The 19,198-nt window shown below is 42.3% G+C and overlaps 1 protein-coding gene across 1 annotated transcript in view; it reads left to right on the top strand.

The window, feature by feature from the left end:
• Window positions 1–19,198, top strand: part of LOC311104535 (carnitine O-palmitoyltransferase 1, liver isoform-like) — a 55,711-nt gene continuing 36,513 nt past the window's right edge. The window contains exons 1-8 of the mRNA XM_084146398.1: window positions 1–166; window positions 6,483–6,625; window positions 13,724–13,863; window positions 15,398–15,572; window positions 16,131–16,232; window positions 17,582–17,719; window positions 17,883–17,960; window positions 18,878–18,985. Of these exons, the coding sequence (XP_084002524.1) occupies window positions 6,485–6,625; window positions 13,724–13,863; window positions 15,398–15,572; window positions 16,131–16,232; window positions 17,582–17,719; window positions 17,883–17,960; window positions 18,878–18,985 (882 nt within the window). The 5' untranslated portion in view covers window positions 1–166; window positions 6,483–6,484. The remainder of the gene's footprint in view (window positions 167–6,482; window positions 6,626–13,723; window positions 13,864–15,397; window positions 15,573–16,130; window positions 16,233–17,581; window positions 17,720–17,882; window positions 17,961–18,877; window positions 18,986–19,198) is intronic.

Below are 19,198 nucleotides of genomic sequence, written 5' to 3'. Positions count from 1 at the left end.
GAGAGTGATGTCATCCATGTATGTGGCTCTGGCGCGGCTGCCCACCTACTCCAGTCTGTTTTCACTGGGAGTGAGAGGAGTTGTTGGATGAAAGAAAGAGATTCGGTGTTTGAATAACTCCGTCATTGGTGTGCTTTTCCGGCAAGGCATTTCAAGACTAATACAGGTATTTCTAGCAAATGTTTGTCTATTCAGTGTACTTGGATACATGTTCTCCCAAACGCACATTTAATTGCCGCGCCCACAGTGTTGGCTTTTGTTTGTAGAGAGCGATGGATGTGCGATATTGAATGAACCCTCCATTCGTTCGAGGGACGCGGAACATAACAGTTTCTGACGAATATACGATCCAGTAATTAAATAATATATTGTATTCCAATGGAACAGTAGGCTACTTTGTCAGTGCTTCATGAGTGTAGCATGCTTTTGGACCTCTAACAGACAGGTGAAAGAACTATAGAGTCGTTAGTTAAAAACATTACTTTTAATTAATTTGTTATAGGCCTATTTTTCATTTGTCTAAGTGGGTCTATAATATAATCATAGTCATACACATTATGCCTGTAATTAATTAAGAAAACTTATTTTTTCATGCTTCTTGGAGGAAATTGAGATGGATATGACAACCTGTCGCTAATGGAAACTATAAAAGCCGATACGATTAATTGCTGTTGCCCCTTCAATAACTGGCAACACCTTGCAACAAGTGGTGTAAAGTAGGCTACTTAAGTACATATACAGTACTTTGAAGTACTACTTAAGTCGTTTTTTGGTTTATCAGTACTTTACTTTACTATTTATATTTTTGAATACTTTTACTTTTACTCCACTACATTCCTGAAGAAAATAATGTACTTTTTACTCCATACATTTTCCCTGACACCCAAAAGTAGTCGTTACATTTTGAGTGCTTAGCAGTACAGGAAAATTGTCCAATTCACGCACTTATCAAGAGAACATCCCTGGTCATCCCTACTGCCTCTGATCTGGCGGACTCACTAAACACAGTGTTGCCAACTAATTTCCAGGGGAAGTTGCTAGAGGCAGGTCGATTAGTTGCTAAAAGACGTTGTAATGTCATTGCGCGATGACGTCATTACGTAACAACGAAAAACTGCGTCATTACGTAGAATGCACAATAATGTTACTCAAATTGACTGGCCATCTCTGCAACAAATATGATTTGACATTTGTTAGTTTAGATTTGTTTGTTATCACATCGTTTTATTTGTAAAAGTAATATAAACACAACACATTTTATATGATCAGATATTTTTATTTTTAAACACAACACATTGAATTATTGAACAATTACACATTACACATGATTGAACAATTATAGTTTAATTTTCTTATAAACTAGTAAACCTACACATTCTGATCAGTTATAGTTTATAGTAGTTAGTTAACATGCTACCTAACTGATCAACAATTATAGGTACAAGCTAATAACAAGGTGTATATATGCTATCTTATTGAACAAGCAACTTAAATCAAATGATGTGTGCGCTAGGCATCTCTCTCCAGCTCTCTCCAGGTTGTTGTGCTGCTTGGCTGGCCTGCTGCTGCCTGTGCACGAGCTGAGCGCCTGCTGCTGACATCACTCACAATGCACTTTTGCAGCCAGGCACGTGTGTTGTGACTGAGTGTGTGACAGAGAAAATCGTTTTGTGTGTCATTTAGAGGGAAAATGTGTGCAGTTTAGCGTTTGAGTCACTTTTCAAAAGTTGCTAAAAGTTCCAAATACATTTTTAAAAGTAGCTACATTTGTTGCTAGGTGCTGTTTCAAAAGAAAGTTGCCAGGGTAGTCTGAAAGGTTGCTAAATCTAGCAACAAAATTGCTAAGTTGGCATCACTGAACACAAATGCTTTGTTTCTAAATTATGTCTGAGCGCTGGAGTGTGCCCCTGGCTATCGGTAAAATAATATATATATTTTAAATTCGTGCCATCTGATTTGCTTAATTATAAGGAATATGAAATGATTTTTACTTTTGATAGGCTACTTAAGTATATTTAAAACCAAATACTTTTACTCAAGTAATATTTTACTGGGTGACTTTCACTTTTACTTGAGTCATTTTCTATTAAGGTATCTTTACTTTTACTCAAGTATGACAGTTGGATACTTTTTCCACCACTGCTTGCAACAAGTTGTTTTTTGGCTAAAACATATAATAATTCCCTAGTTTGTAGGAATGTTGCATAAGATTAGACTACTGGCTACAAGTAGGCTAGGGCCGCAGTAGGTCTGTAGTTTTCCTATAGAAAAGTCATAACATAACTGAAAGGTGTTTGCTGTTAGGCCTACACACAGGTAGGAAGTGGATGGGCAACTGTTTAGCCCTAAATGTTAAAAGAAATCGTCCCTTCACTTGAATTTCATGCACACTTCATGTCACTGCAATCAGAGATGGGTGGAGGAAGTAGGCCTCTCTTTTATATTCTGTATATGCAGACCTACACATACAGTTAATTAGTTAATTGTTTATCAATTAACATGTAGTATAAACAACTGTATGCACACCACATGTTCCCACAGTTTTGGAGTCTGCGCATTGTGAATAGAGTATTTGTAACATCGCGTTCACGTGCAAGTGAACTCCCGGAGCGAGTTCTTTATTTTCACCCAATGATCACGCCAAACCTGCTTTACCACATAGTATTTCATTTTCAAGACTCCCGTTTGCAGGTTACTGGGTACAAAGGTTATTTGTAGACATGAAACTTGTTTCACCACCTTGCCAGGAAAAGTAGCCTACTTTATAGTTGTATTTCCATAATTGTATTCAGTGCTGTTTACAATGTAAAGCTTCCAAGACCCCACCTAGAGAGCTATATCTGGGGGGCTATACACACAGTATTAAACCAGTGTTCTGTGAAACTATTCCCAATGACTTTGCGACTGTAGATAACTCAGTAACTCATCTGGTTTGTTTGTAGACTATAGAATTCAATGTTTGAACCTATTCAGGCTTTGTGGATGCAGAGCAGGCATGTAGTCTTTCACTTGCAGAGGAGAGGAGCGGGAGGCATGGCAGCTGCCTTCCCCTGAGCATGGAAGATTCTTATGCTAAACAACAATCCTCTCCTTCATTCTCTCAATACCTCAATTGTTGTTATGCTCTGTGTGTGTCACATGCACATTCTTTGTGTATTTCATCAGTGTGTGCACACCTCCACATTTGGTGTGTGCGCATGGATTCTTTGTAATTTACTGTGTCACCTAGATTGAACACCCACTCCCTCATTCCTCTCAATCTCTTTTGTAACGTCAGGAAGCAGGTACAGGGAGTGAATTGAATAATAAATAATACATGGAACAAATAAGAAACATGAGTAGCGTACAACCATGAAACACAGGAACAGAATCAATAATGCCTAGGAAAGGAACCAAAGGGAGTGACATACAGTGCTATGAAAAAGTACACTGCTCAAAAAAATAAAGGGAACACTTAAACAACACAATGTAACTCCAAGTCAATCACACTTCTGTGAAATCAAACTGTCCACTTAGGAAGCAACACTGATTGACAATAAATGTCACATGCTGTTGTGCAAATGGAATAGACAACAGGTGGAAATTATAGGCAATTAGCAAGACACCCCCAATAAAGGACTGGTTTTGCAGGTGGTGACCACAGACCACTTCTCAGTTCCTATGCTTCCTGGCTGATGTTTTGGTCACTTTTGAATGCTGGCGGTGCTTTCACTCTAGTGGTAGCATGAGATGGAGTCTACAACCCACACAAGTGGCTCAGGTAGTGCAGCTCATCCAGGATGGTACATCAATGCGAGCTGTGGCAAGAAGTTTTGCTGTGTCTGTCAGCGTAGTGTCCAGAGCATGGAGGCGCTACCAGGAGACAGGCCAGTACATCAGGAGACGTGGAGGAGGCCGTAGGAGGGCAACAACCCAGCAGCAGGACTGCTACCTCCGCCTTTGTGCAAGGAGGAGCAGGAGGAGCACTGGCAGAGCCCTGCAAAATGACCTCCAGCAGGCCACAAATGTGCATGTCTGCTCAAACGGTCAGAAACAGACTCCATGAGGGTGGTATGAGGGCCCGACGTCCACAGGTGGGGGTTGTGCTTACAGCCCAACACCGTGCAGGATGTTTGGCATTTGCCAGAGAACACCAAGATTGGCAAATTCGCCACTGGCGCCCTGTGCTCTTCACAGATGAAAGCAGGTTCACACTGAGCACATGTGACAGAGTCTGGAGACGCCGTGGAGAACGTTCTGCTGCCTGCAACATCCTCCAGCATGACCGGTTTGGCGGTGGGTCAGTCATGGTGTGGGGTGGCATTTCTTTGGGGGGCCGCACAGCCCTCCATGTGCTCGCCAGAGGTAGCCTGACTGCCATTAGGTACCGAGATGAGATTTTCAGACCCCTTGTGAGACCATATGCTGGTGCGGTTGGCCCTGGGTTCCTCCTAATGCAAGACAATGCTAGACCTCATGTGGCTGGAGTGTGTCAGCAGTTCCTGCAAGAGGAAGGCATTGATGCTATGGACTGGCCCGCCCGTTCCCCAGACCTGAATCCAATTGAGCACATCTGGGACATCCTGTCTCGCTCCATCCACCAACGCCACGTTGCACCACAGACTGTCCAGGAGTTGGCGGATGCTTTAGTCCAGGTCTGGGAGGAGATCCCTCAGGAGACCATCCGCCACCTCATCAGGAGCATGCCCAGGCGTTGTAGGGAGGTCATACAGGCACGTGGAGGCCACACACACTACTGAGCCTCATTTTGACTTGTTTTAAGGACATTACATCAAAGTTGGATCAGCCTGTAGTGTGGTTTTCCACTTTTTGAGGGTGACTCCAAATCCAGACCTCCATGGGTTGATAAATTTGATTTCCATTGATAATTTTTGTGTGATTTTGTTGTCAGCACATTCAACGATGTAAAAAAAAAAAGTATTTAATAAGATTATTTCATTCATTCAGATCTAGGATGTGTTATTTTAGTGTTCCCTTTATTTTTTTGAGCAGTGTATTTGCCCCCTTTCTAATTTTCTCAACATTCAGTATCACAAATATGCAAAAGTAATCAGATCTTCAACCAAAACCTAATATTAGATAAAGGGAACATAAGTGAACAAATAACACAACAATTACATATTTATTTCATAAACAAAGTTATGCAACACCCAATTCCCCTGTGTGAAAAAGTAATTGCCCCCTTACACTCAATAACTTGTTGTGCCACCTTTAGCTGCAATGACTCCAACCAAATGCTTCCTGTAGTTGTTGATGGGTCTCTCACGTCGCTGTGGAGGAATTTTGGCCCACTCTTCCATGCAGAACTGCTTTAACTCAGTGACGTGTGGGTTTTCAAGCATGAACTGCTCGTTTCAAGTCCTGCCACAACATCTCAATTGGGATTAGGTCTGGACTTTGACTAGGCCATTCCAAAACGTCCAATTTGTTGCTTTTTAGCAATTTTCATGTAGACTTGATTGTGTGTTTTGGATCATTGTCTTGCTGCATGACCCAGCTGCGCTTCAGCTCACAGACATATGGTCTGACACTCTCCTGTAGAATTCTCTGATACAGAGCAGAATTCATGGTTCCTTCTATTAAGGCAAGTCGTCCAGGTCCTGAGGCAGCAAAGCATCCCCAAACCACCACCACCATGCTTGACCTTTGGTATGATGTTCTTACTGTGGAATGCAGAGTTTGGTTTTCGCCAGGCATTACTGGAACCATGTCGTCCAAAAAGTTATACTTTTGAATCATCTGTCCATAGAACTTTCTTCCAAGAGTCTTGATGATCATCCAGGTGTTTTTTGGCAAACTTGAGTCAACTTTATGACGAGATGGGTCCCATTATGCCTGGCGAAAACCAAACACTGCATTCTGCAGTAAGAACATCATAGCAAAGGTCAAGCATGGTGGTGGTGGTGTGATGTTTTTATATATCCACGAATATTGACCACGGAGATCGCCATACTCCCATTTACTATAATTGGGAATCCTGCTTTCTGAAAACATTCCCTGCAGTACCCTGGTCAGCCTTGAACTGGAAGATGTAGACCAGAGCTCTCCAACCCTGTTCCTGGAAAGCTACCCTCCTGTAGGTTTTTCGCTCCAACCCCAGTTGTAATTAACCTGATTCAACTTATCAACCAGCTAATTATCAGAATCAGGTGCGCTAGATTAGTGTTGGAGTGAAAACCTAGAGGACTGTAGATCTCCAGGAACAGGGTTGGAGAGCCCTGAGGTAGACCATCAGTAGAATATTTTATGCAGCTGTGTGGTCCTGTTACTATAGTGAGGGTACTGTAGCTGTAACTGTGATTTCCTGGTTAATAGATGTTTGTATGTGACTCTGTGGTCCTGTTTCCATAGCGATGGCAGACGCCCACCAGGTGGTGGCATGTGTGACTAGTCTGCGACTCCAGACCACCAGAAGAGTGAAATATGTGAAAGTGACTAAATAGAGCAGATTATTGTATGTAACTCTGGTCCTGTTTCCGTAGCGATGGCAGAGGCCCACCAGGCAGTGGCGTTCCAGTTCACCATCACCCCAGAGGGGATCGACCTGCGCCTTTCATACCAGGCCCTGTCCCAGATCTGCCTCTCTGGCCTGCGCTCCTGGAAGAAGAGGATCAGCCGCATGAGGGTAAGGAAGGGGGGTGAGGGTGGTTGTGGGTGTGATAACAAGATGATGCCGAAAGACGTGGTTGCCCTATTTTTTAGCTCCGAGACAACTTTGCAGTATTCTTTTGTGTGTGTTATTTCTTACATTTATTTGCTCAGAACGTTTCTTGCATTATTACCTACAGCCACTGTACAACAGGAGTATAGCCTGCCTGGCTGGCATGAAAATGAACCACGGAAAAAGCGTCCTCCATTTGCTATTTAAGTCCATAGATGACATGTATTTTTCCCCCCTGCCCTGTGCAGAGACAGGTGCATGATAATGATTCATTCTAAATCAAAATAAATTTCACACATATTATTTAGTATATGTAAAGACAAAGATTAAATCAAGAACTGATGGGTGACAATATTAGTCTATAACTTGTGAATGATATATTATCACTTGTGAATAATGCCCAGCGTGTGCAGTAAGGCAAGAAACAACGCATGCCTTTTTTTGCAACATTTTCAAAACATAGTTGCACGCCTCATGTAGCCTAGCCCATAGGCCTATATGTTTTGATAAGGTTTGTATCACAACTAAAGTGGCCAAATAACTTCTTAAAATGAAGCACATTAATCCGCTTTCAACCGGTGTAGAGCCTAACTGGCATACAGTGAGGGGAAAAAAGTATTTGATCCCCTGCTGATTTTGTACATTTGCCCACAGACAGACATGATCAGTCTATAATTTTAATGGTAGGTTTATTTGAACAGTGAGAGACAGAATAACAACAACAAAATCCAGAAAAACGCATGTCAAAAATGTTATAAATTGATTTGCATTTTAATGAGGGAAATAAGTATTTGACCCCTCTGCAAAACATTACTTAGTACATGGTGGCAAAGCCCTTGTTGGCAATCAGAGGTCAGACGTTTCTTGTAGTTGGCCACCAGGTTTGCACACATCTCAGGAAGGATTTTGTTCCACTCCTCTTTGCAGATCTTCTCCAAGTCATTAAGGTTTCGAGGCTAACGTTTGGGAACTCGAATCTTCAGTTCCCTCCACAGATTTTCTATGGGATTAAGGTCTGGAGACTGGCTAGGCCACTCCAGGACCTTTAATGTGCTTCTTCTTGAGCCACTCCTTTGTTGCCTTGGCCTAGCCAACTCCATGTTTGACAGTGGGGATGGTGTTCTTGGGGTCATAGGCAGCATTCCTCCTCCTCCAAACACGGCGAGTTGAGTTGATGCCAAAGAGCTCGATTTTGATCTCATCTGACCACAACACTTTCACCCAGTTCTCCTCTGAATCATTCAGATGTTCATTGGCAAACTTCAGACGGGCCTGTATGTGCTTTCTTGAGCAGGGGGACCTTGCGGGCGCTGCAGGATTTCAGTCCTTCACGGCGTAGTGTGTTACCAATTGTTTTCTTGGTGACTATGGTCCCAGCTGCCTTGAGATCATTGACAAGATCCTCCCGTGTAGTTCTGGGCTGATTCCTCACCGTTCTCATGATCATTGCAACTCCACGAGGTGAGATCTTGCATGGAGCCCCAGGCCGAGGGAGATTGACAGTTATTTTGTGTTTCTTCCATTTGCGAATAATCACACCAACTGTTGTCACCTTCTCACCAAGCTGCTTGGCGATGGTCTTGTAGCCCATTCCAGCCTTGTGTAGGTCTACAATCTTGTCCCTGACATCCTTGGAGAGAGCTTTGGTCTTGGCCATGGTGGAGAGTTTGGAATCTTGATTGATTGATTGCTTCTGTGGACAGGTGTCTTTTATACAGGTAACAAGCTGAGATTAGGAGCACTCCCTTTAAGAGTGTGCTCCTAATCTCAGCTCGTTACCTGTATAAAAGACACCTGGGAGCCAGAAATCTTCCTAATTGAGAGGGGGTCAAATACTTATTTCCCTCATTAAAATGGAAATCAATTTATAACCTTTTTGACATGCGTTTTTCTGGATTTTTGTTGTTGTTATTCTGTCTCTCACTGTTCAAATCAACCTACCATTAAAATTATAGACTGATCATTTCTTTGTCAGTGGGCAAATGTACAAAATCAGCAGGGGATCAAATACTTTTTTCCCTCACTGTCTATAGGTGTCAAGTGAGTTTCAAGTTTGGGGAAGATCATTTTCACCATAAAAATGCACCTTTATAGTAAAGCATTACATGCATAATCAGATTTCTTTCTCGCACAAAAGGACAAGTTGACCAATAGAATAGGTAAACTTTTGTACTATTGGGGATAGTAGATTGACATAGGCTAGTGCTTTTGCTCTTCATTAGGCCTACTCATCTTGTTGGCTGACAAAAAGTAAATGTGGACAGTTCTTCTAACATCTTCAATATGCGCCTCGGAACTCGATAAGAAGGACACACGCAGTTACGTCCCAGATGTGTCTGTCTCCGCATTGGATCTGAGATGCCTGTGAGAAGGATCCGATCACTTGACAGGCATTGGCTAATAAGAATTGAGATACACTACCGTTAAAAAGTTTGGGGTCACTTATAAATGTCCTTGTTTTCGAAAGAAAAGCAATTTTTTTGTCCATTAAAATAACATCAAATTAATTAGAAATACAGTGTAGACATTTAATGTTGTAAATAGCTATTGTAGCTGGAAACGGCTGATTTTTAAAAATGGAATATCTACAAAGGCGTACAGAGCCCCATTATCAAATACCATCAGTCCTGTGTTCCAATGGCACGTTGTGTTTGCTAATCCAAGTTGATCATTTTAAAAGGCTAATTGAACATTAAAAAACCCTTTTGCAATTATGTTATCACAGCTGAAAACTGTTGTGCTGATTTAAAGAAGCAATAAAACTGGCCTTCTTGAGACTAGTTGAGTATTTGGAGCATCAGCAATTGTGGGTTCGATTACAGGATCAAAATGGCCAGAAACAATTAACTTTCTTCTGAAACTCGTCAGTCTATTCTTGTTCTGTGAAATGAAGGCTCTAGAAATATAAGCATTTCACTGCACCTGCATTAACAGCTTTAATATGTGTACGTGACCAATACAATTTTATTTCATTTGGGTGTGCGTGTGTGTGAGAGATACAGTGCATTCAAAAAGTATTCAGACCCCTTGACTTTTTCCACATTTTGTGACGTTACAGCCTTATTCTGAAATGGATTACATAGTTTTTTCCCTCATCAATCTACACACTACCCCATAATGACAAAGCAAAAACAGATTTTTAGAATTGTTTGCAAACTTCTTTAAAAAAAAAACTATCACATTTACATAAGTATTCAGACCATTTACTCAGTACTTTGAAGCAAATTTGGCAGCGATTACAGCCTCAAGTCTTCTTGGGTATGACGCTACAAGCTTGGCATACCTGTATTTGGGGAGTTTCTCCCATTCTTCTCTGCAGATCCTCTCAAGCTCTGTCAGGTTAGCTGCACAGCTATTTTCAGGTCTCTCCAGAGATGTTCGATCGGGTTCAAGTCTGGGCTCTGGCTGGGCCACTCAAGGACATTCAGTGACTTGCCTTGAAGCCCCTCCTGCATTGTCTCGGCTACGTGCTTAGATGCTTAGGGTCTTTGTCCTGTTGGAAGGTGAACCTTCGCCCCAGTCTGAGGTCCTGAGCGCTCTGTAGCAGGTTTTCATCAAGGATCTCTCTGTACTTTGCACTGTTAATCTTTCCCTTGATCCTGACTAGTCTCCCAGTCCCTGCTGCTGAAAAACATCCCCACAACATGATGCTGACACCACCATGCTTCACCGTAGAGAGGGTGCCAGGTTTCCTCCAGACGTGACGCTTGGCATTCAATCTTGGTTTCTTGGTTTCATCAGACCAGAGAATCTTGTTTCTCATGGTCTGAGAGTCTTTAGGTGCCTTTTGGCAAACTCCAAGTGGGCTGTCATGTGCCTTTTACTGAGGTGTGGCGTCCGTCTGTCCACTCTACCATAAAGGCCTGATTTGGTGGAGTGCTGCTGAGATGGTTGTCCTTCTTGAAGGTTCTTCCATTTCCACAGAGGAACTCTGGAGCTGTATCAGAGTGACCATTGGGTTCTTGGTCACCACTCTGACCCCGATTGCTCAGTTTGGCCATGCGGCCATCTCTAGGAAGAGTCTTGGTGGTTCCAAACTTCTTCCATTTAAGAGTGATGGAGGCCACTGTGTTCTTGGGGACCTTCAATGCTGCAGAATTTTGTTGGGTACCCTTCCCCAGATCTGTGCCTCGACACAATCCTGTCTCAGAGCTCTACGCACAATTCCTTCGACCTCATGGCTTGGTTTTTGCTCTGACATGCACTGTCAACTGTGGGACCTTACGTAGACAGGTGTGTGCTTTTCCTAATCATGTCCAATCAATTGAATTTACCACAGGTGGACTCCAATGAAGTTGTAGAAACATCTCAAGGATGATCAATGGAAACGAGCTCAATTTCGATTCTCATAGCAAAGGGTCTGAATACTTATCTAAATAAGGTATTTCAGTTTTATTTTAAATACATTTGCTAAAAAACAACTCTTTTCACGTTTTCATTATGGGGTATTGTGTGTAGATTTAATGAGGAAATTGTTTTATTTAATCCATTTTAGAATAAGGCTGTAACGTAACAAAATGTAGAAAAAGTCAAGGGGTCTGAATACTTTCTGAATGCACTGAGAATGTGTGTGTATGAGAGAATGTATGCATGTGTGTGCTCATGTTCTGTGAAATGCAATATGTAGGTGCTACAGAGCCTGATGCAGAGGTAAACGAGCTGCACTGATGTGTATAATATGTCAACAAATACCTTTTTGTTAGCACATTACTTATTTTGCCCTGCTCATGATACAGCTCTGCAGATAAGTGTTCCTGTTTTTTTGTGAGCTTGTGTCACATCGGTTTTTTCATGCAATGTCACTTCCGTCATGTTGTCTATGCTGTAGTTCTCAACTAGTTTAGAAAACTTTAATGTCCTCTATGAGGCAATTCATTTTGCAGCAATCGTTACATACAGACAAAATCACATTTTAAAACAACAATGACAGATATCAAAGGATATTTACAAGGAAGAAGGCTCAATAATGGCTAGGCCTACATGTACGTTAAAGTATTGAACTAGTGTTCAAGCCGACAACCTGATTTCTATGGGGTCCCTGTGCACGCTCAGACATTGTTATGGGATGTTGACTTGAAGCAAAGCCGCACCCGTTCTTAAAGTTTTTGTTTCAATTCCAACGTTGGATTGTTTACTTTTGTGTGCAACAGTTCCTTCTTCAAACTCCTGCTGAACTAATCCCAGGCATGTTTAAGAGTTTGAATTGGGGGATGTTGAGATTAAGGGTTCTCTATGTACAGTATGTACCACATCTTCCTCTACACCAGTCTATCTATCGATCGATTGATAGTGGGCTCCAAATTGACTGGGACCCCTGACTGGCAATGCACAAACAATACTTAAAAATTTATAAACAATATAATTATGGAGAGAAACTCAAAGTACCAACATGTGAGAAATACTGTACTATATTAATGTTCCAATGGAACCCAGCAAAATCATTAATTGATTTAATAAAAAATCAAAGTCCTCCAAATCAAGGTTTCACAATTAATGGCACCCTTAAAGATTAATGTAAATAACATCTACCAAAATTAAACCAGGCATTAAATTCCACTTATTGAAGTTTATCAAAGTCTTAAGGAACTATATTGAGCCATTTCATCACTTCCTGTTTCACTAGGGTATAAAAACGAGGTAACACGCATGCAATATCCCTTTGTCACCAACACCATGAAGAAAACAAAAGAACTGGCAGTTCAAAAGAGACAGATGGTTATAGACCTTCATAAATCTGGTAATGGCTACAAGAAGATCCACAAATGATTGAATATACCACTGAGCACTGTCAAGGCAATAATTAAAAAGATATGGAACAGTTGAAAACCTCACGGGTAGAGGATGCAAATGCATTTTGCCTCCCAGGATAGGGAGGAGGATGGTGAGAGAAGCAACAAAATCTCCAAGAATCACTGTGAAAGAATTGCAGGCCTTGGTGGCGTCTCGGTTTCAAAAAGCACCATCAGACGCCACCTCCACAACCACAGGCTCTTTGGAAGGGTTGCCAGAAGAAAGCCCTTTCTGACCCCAAGACACAGACGCAAGCGCTTGGAGTTTGCCAAACGTCATTTAAATTATGACTGGAAGAAGGTGCTCTGGTCAGATGAGACCAAAATTGAATGTTTTGGTCAGATACAGCATCGGCATGTTTGCCGTCGAAACAGAGATGCATACAAGGAGAGAATTCCAGAGGTCCAGGGGCACTGGTTAAGATTGATGGCATAATGAATTCCACCAAGTATCAGGCAATTTTGGCTGACAATCTGGTTGCCTCTGCCTGAAGGCTGGGACTTGGCCGTAGGTGGACTTTCCAACAAAACAATGACCCAAAACATACCTCAAGATCCACACAGAAATGGTTGTGTGACAACAAAATCAATGTTCTGCCATCTCAGTCGCCAGACCTCAACCCATTCGAAAATATGTGGGCTGAGTTGAGGAGGGCAGTTGATAAGCGCAAACCCAAGAATGTGAAGGATCTTGAAAGGATCTGCACAGAGGAATGGTCCAAAATCCCTCCAAACATTACAGGAAAAGACTCCATGCTGTTATCCTTGCCAGAGGTGGTTGCACTTAGTACTAAATGAGGAGTGCCAATAATTATGAAACCTTGATTTTGGTGACATTTATTTTGTATTAAATAATTGTATGATTTTGGTTGGTTCCATTGAAACATTGATAAAGGACAGTATTTCTCACATGTTGGTATTTTGAGTTTATCTCTATAATCATATTGTTTTATATTTTTTTAATTATTGTTTGTGTAATGCCAGTCAGGGGTGCCAGTAATTATGTATGTCTGTCTGGTATATTCATATCAATATATAGTATAACACCTTCTCTATGGGTTCTTCGCTATTTCACCCTTATTCATATTTACTACTTTCTTTACTCTTCCTCAGGTAACAATATCCAATTCATCCTATATACTGACACTATGTTTTTCTACTGGTCTTTAAGGATCCTGTACACTGACCTTTACCTGTATATTTTCTACCAGTCCTACCATTTCATATTCTATGTACAGTATATTCATACTGTGCTCTTCTTCTGTGATGACAGAACAGGGTGATCAAAGGGGTGTACCCTGCCAGCCCTTCCTCCTGGCTGTTTGTTGTCATAGCGATCCTGGCCACCATGTACACGCGCTCTGACCCCTCCATGGGCCTCATTGCCAAAATCCAGGAGCACCTGCCCGTCAGGTAACTAGCTACATCACTCATTACCTCTCCCTGTGAGGTAACTACATCATACACTGTCCTAGGGAGGAAGAGGAGGAAGAGAGAGGCAAGTAGGGGGAGGGAGAGCGTGTGAGAGGGAGGGGGGATAGTTACTTTGTGTAGTAGATGCTATACACGTTGACTGACTGACTGACTGACTGACCAACTACAGATAATGTTAACTAGCAAGTCAGAGAGTCAAATAAAAGAGGAAGACAATTAAGCAATAAGGCACGAGGGGGTTTGGTATATGGCCAATATACCACGGCTAAGGGCTGTTCTTAGGCATGACGCAATCGCCTTATTGCTATTATAAACTGGTTACCAACATAATTAGAACAGTAAAAATACATGTTTTGTCATACCTGTGGTGTAAGGTCTGATATACCATGGCTTTCAGACAATCAGCATTCAGGACTCAAACCACCCAGTTTATAATTAGTGTTATACTACACATGACCTATCCTCTTATTAAAGCTACATCCTGGGCTTAGCTGACTATAGTCATGGCTGACTCACTTTACCATTTATGTATACTCACATTCCTGCGCACTCCTCCCTTTCTCCTCCCATGATAACATTCATTGCGTTCAATGAGTAAATGTGAAGTGTGTGTGTGAAGTATTTCTTCCCCTGCCCCTGTTCCTGCCATTTAATAATGGGCCATTCTAAATAGAAACACATTTTATATATTTGTAAAGACAAGATTCAATTGAGAATAGTCTGATGGGTGAAATATGATCACTTGATGAGAGAAACACTGTGCAGCCTGAAGCAAGGAACTGAGAGCAAGCATTTTTGCGACTTTCTCAAATCAAAAATAGCCTATAGTCGCATCATGCAGCCCATATATCTTTTGATTTCTAAGACATTCTAAGGTTTGTATCATTCATAATTAAAGTTTCCAAATAACTCTAAATCTAGCATATAGCATCATATAATATAAAAGAATGGCATGGGACTTCTAAGCATATCTTGTCAGCTAAATGAACAAGCCTACAGCCTATGGCATGGAGCATAGCCAGATAACATACAGAAGGCCAACAAATATTATTTTCTTCTGAAATACATTTTCTTAATATCATGTTTCTTTAGACCTGACTAAAATAAATAATGGATTTATTGTGATGGGGTATATTAAATTGATTTATTATACTTTTTTTTAAATGTAGATGTTCCAAAGGCGTGCATCAGTGGCTTGTATGCATGGAGGCTTGGAGATGCTAAATGTGATTATGTTAATTAACGGTCAATTACCGTGACACTGGCAGTCTTTTTCATGACAATAACTGGCTGACATGGGTAGGGCTCGTTCTTAAAATTCCTGCCAGTACAGGGCTCTAATCTTCTACATTTGACCAATAGAGGTCCCCATATTACTTTTTCTTTTATCCAGTGATGATTTCTTAGCCTCTCACAGACCTACAACCATACTGACAACCAGTCTACTACTATCATGTGTTAATTTGATGTATTCTCTCTCTCTCTCTCTCCCCCCCCCCCCCCCACCTACCAGTAGTCTGTCTCTGAGTGCCCAGGGCCAGACCATGCTGTCAGTGCTGGTGTTCAGTACCCTGCTGTGGCTATCTCTCATCCTGACCCTGAGGTTCTGTCTCAAACTGCTGCTCTCCTACCACCGCTGGATGTTCGAGCAGCACGGACGCATCTCCACCACCACCAAAGTCTGGGTGGTATGTATGCTATGCCAGAGACGGTGGAAACCTTAATGAGGAAACACTCTTTGTACTTCTCACTCTAGCACTTGTTCGTTTTTCTGTAGTAAATGGATGGATGGATTAATAGTGGTATTGTAATTGCTGGTAATGGTATTTGTTGTGGCAATAGTACAGGCAGTGGCAAAAGCATTAACAGGAGAGGTAGCTGCAGTTGGACCACAGATAGAACAATGAGACAAATATTTCACTGGAGGTATAAATGTTAAGCATCTGGTTTGTGTTTCCACTCACTACCAAATATGGTAGTGCAAAGGCTAATTGAGTTATTGCACACACACACTTCAGAGTAGGCGTTCCCTAATGGAAATATGCAGATACGTGCTAGAACGGGCAAATAGGATCTCGCTAGGTCGTGCTTGGCTCTGCCCACCTCCTTGCTTGTTCTGCCCACTATGACTTATTTGTTCCCATTGGAAACGACAGGCTGTGGTCTATCTTGGTTTAGTTATACAAATATTTGGTTGTACTGTGATTGAAGTGTTAGTAGATTAATTTATGTTCCCTCTCTCTCAGACCCTGGTGCGTCTGCTGTCTGGCAGGAAGCCTCTCCTGTACAGCTATCAGACCTCTCTACCTTGCCTGCCCGTCCCGCCCATCAAAGACACACTGGAGAGGGTGAGTGTGCACCGATCCAGGATCAGCTTCCCCCAAATGCATAACCAATCTAAGAGTGTCCAGTTCACCCTAGTGGCGGAGATGCAGTGCCTTCAGAAAGTATTCACACCCCTTGACTTTTTCCTAATTTTGTTGTGTTACAGCCTGAATTTAAAATGGACTAAATTGAGATTTTGTCACTGATCTACACACAATACCCCATAATGTCAAAGGTGATTAAAAAATATATATATTCATTAAAAATGAAAAGCTAAAATGCCTTGAGTCAATAAGTATTTAAACCATTTGTTATGGCATGCCTAAATAAGTTCAGGAGAAAAATGTGCTTAACAAGTCACATAATAAGTTGCATCGACTCTCTGTGTGCAATAATAGTGGTTAACATGATTTTTGAATGACTACCTCATCTCTGTACCCTACACATACAGTGCCTTCGGAAAGTATTCAGACCCCTTGACCTTTTCCACATTTTGTTATGTTACAGCCTTATTCTAAAATGGATGTAAAAAAAAATCCATCAGTCTACACACAATATCACATAATGACAAAGCAAAAAGAGGTTTTTAGAATTTTTTCCACATTTATTTTTCCAAAATAATGGAAATATCAATTTACATAAGTATTCAGACCCTTTACTCAGTACTTTGCTGAAGCACCTTTGGCAGCGATTACAGCATCAAGTCTTCTTGGGTATGACGCTACAAGCTTGGCACACCTGTATTTGGGGAGTTTCTCCCATTCTTCTCTGCAGATCCTCTCAAGCTTTGTCAGGTTGGATGGGGAGCGTTGCTGCACAGCTATTTTCAGGTCTCTCAGAGATATTCGATCGGGTTCAAGTCCGGGCCCTGGCTGGGCCACTCAAGGACATTCAGAGACTTGTCCCGAAGCCACTCCTGCATTGTCTTGGCTGTGTGCTTAGGGTCGTTGTCCTGTTGGAAGGTGAACCTTCACCCCAGTCTGAGGTCCTGAGCGCTCTGGAGCAGGTTTTCATCAAGGATCTCTCTGTACTTTGCTCCGTTCATCTTTGCCTCGATCCTGACTAGTCTCCCAGTCCCTGCCGCTGAAAAACATCCCCACAGCAAGATGCTGCCAACACCATGCTTCACCGTAGGGATGGTGCCAGGTTTCCTCCAGATGTGACGCTTGGCATTCAGGCCAAAGAGTTCAATCTTGGTTTCATCAGACCAGAGAATCTTGTTTCTAGACATTTATTTTTTCGGGACCTAGCGGAAGTTTTCCAATAAACTCTTGTTTATTTTAACGGTTTCCGTTGCAGAACGTTTTGCTAAGGTGCTATACGTTTTGTTAAGACACTGCTTTGAACCGAGGTGTGTGTCTCTCTCACGTAGTACCTGGAGTCTGTGCGTCCATTGCTGAGCAGTCCAGAGTTCGAGCGGATGACTGTGTTGGCGGCTCAGTTTGAGAACAGTCTGGGGAACAGGCTGCAGCGCTATCTCAAGCTCAAAGCTCTGTGGGCTACCAACTATGTGAGTAGACTCACTGCTGCACACACACTGTTTGTTTGTTCACACACACGCACACGCACACAGTTCGCTCACTCACTTAGGCTCATAGTTGTTGTCGTGTAAAGATTTCACTTCTAATCTCTCGCTCTCTCTCTCGCACTCTCTCTCTCTCTCTGTCTGTCAGGTGAGTGACTGGTGGGAGGAGTACATCTACCTGAGAGGACGAGGCCCCATCATGGTCAACAGCAACTACTATGGCATGGTACTGCTCTTCCCACGATACACTATAGATATACACTGGGTATACAAAACATTAAGAACACCTGCTCTTTCCATGATATAGACTAACCAGGTGAATCCAGGTGAAAGCTATGATCCCTTATTGATGTCACTTGTTAAATCCACTTCAATCAGTGTAGTTGAAGGGGAGGAGACAGGTTAAAGAAGGATTTTTAAGCCTTGAGACAAATGAGACCTGTATGTGTGCCATTCAGAGGGTGAATGGGCAAGACAAAAATGGCAAGTGCCTTTGAAAGAGGTATGGTAGTAGGTGCCAGGCACACCGGTTTTGTCAAGAACTGCAACACTGCTGGGTTTTTCATGCAAAGCGGTTTCCCATGTGTATCAAGTATGGTCCACCACCCAAAGGACATCCATCTAACTTGACAACTGTGGGAAGCATTGGAGTCAACATGGGCCAGAATCCCTGTTCTGAGGGCAAAAGGGGGGAGGGGTGCGCATGCAACTCAATATTAGGAAGGTGTTCCTAATGTTTGGTGTACTCTGTGTACACTTTAAATGTACTGTTATACTGTCTATGTGATACACTCTCTACTCTCTCCCGCAACATATACCAATCTCCTTCCCTCCTTCATGCCTTCAGTTATCAGACCTTCACTCTTACCTTTCTCCTTCCAACCCTCCCAAAACCCTATAGCGCCCTCTCCCTCCCCTGTCCCTCTCTATTGGCTTATTGTGACATTCCAGAGACGGTGCTGGGGCAGGAATTTCCTCGACTACCAGAAATGCTGGGAATGTTGCCCCCGGAAACCTTCTCTAGTGCCACATGTCCTTACCTGTCTCTGTTTGTTTCTGTCTCGCCCTCTGTCTCTCACTCTCTTTCTAATTATTTTTCTCTCTCTCACCTCCATCTCTGACCCCTCCCCTCTTGTCCACTAGGACTTTCTGTATGTGACTCCCACGCCCATCCAGGCAGCGAGGGCCGGCAACACCATCACTGCTCTGCTGCTCTACCGACGCAAGGTCAACACTGAGCAGCTCAAACCTGTGAGTGCTGCTACTAGTACTAGGACACACTGCACTACACCACCACCAGTACAGAGCTACACCCTTTTCTCACTACTAATCCGAGCCAAGCTGTACTGAGCTGACCTGGTTATGCACGCTATTATTCAATGAGTAATTGATCAAGTTAACGATCCAAGGAACCCACTGGAATAGTAGTGAGATTCCCCTAACTGTCTGTATTGGACTGCTGTT

Source organism: Coregonus lavaretus (genome assembly GCF_964263955.1).
Source record: "Coregonus lavaretus genome assembly, chromosome: 28".
In the NCBI taxonomy this organism is placed as follows: Eukaryota; Metazoa; Chordata; class Actinopteri; order Salmoniformes; family Salmonidae; genus Coregonus; species Coregonus lavaretus.
The sequence above is the reverse complement of the archived record's forward strand: the minus strand, read 5'-3'. Positions and strand labels throughout refer to the sequence as shown.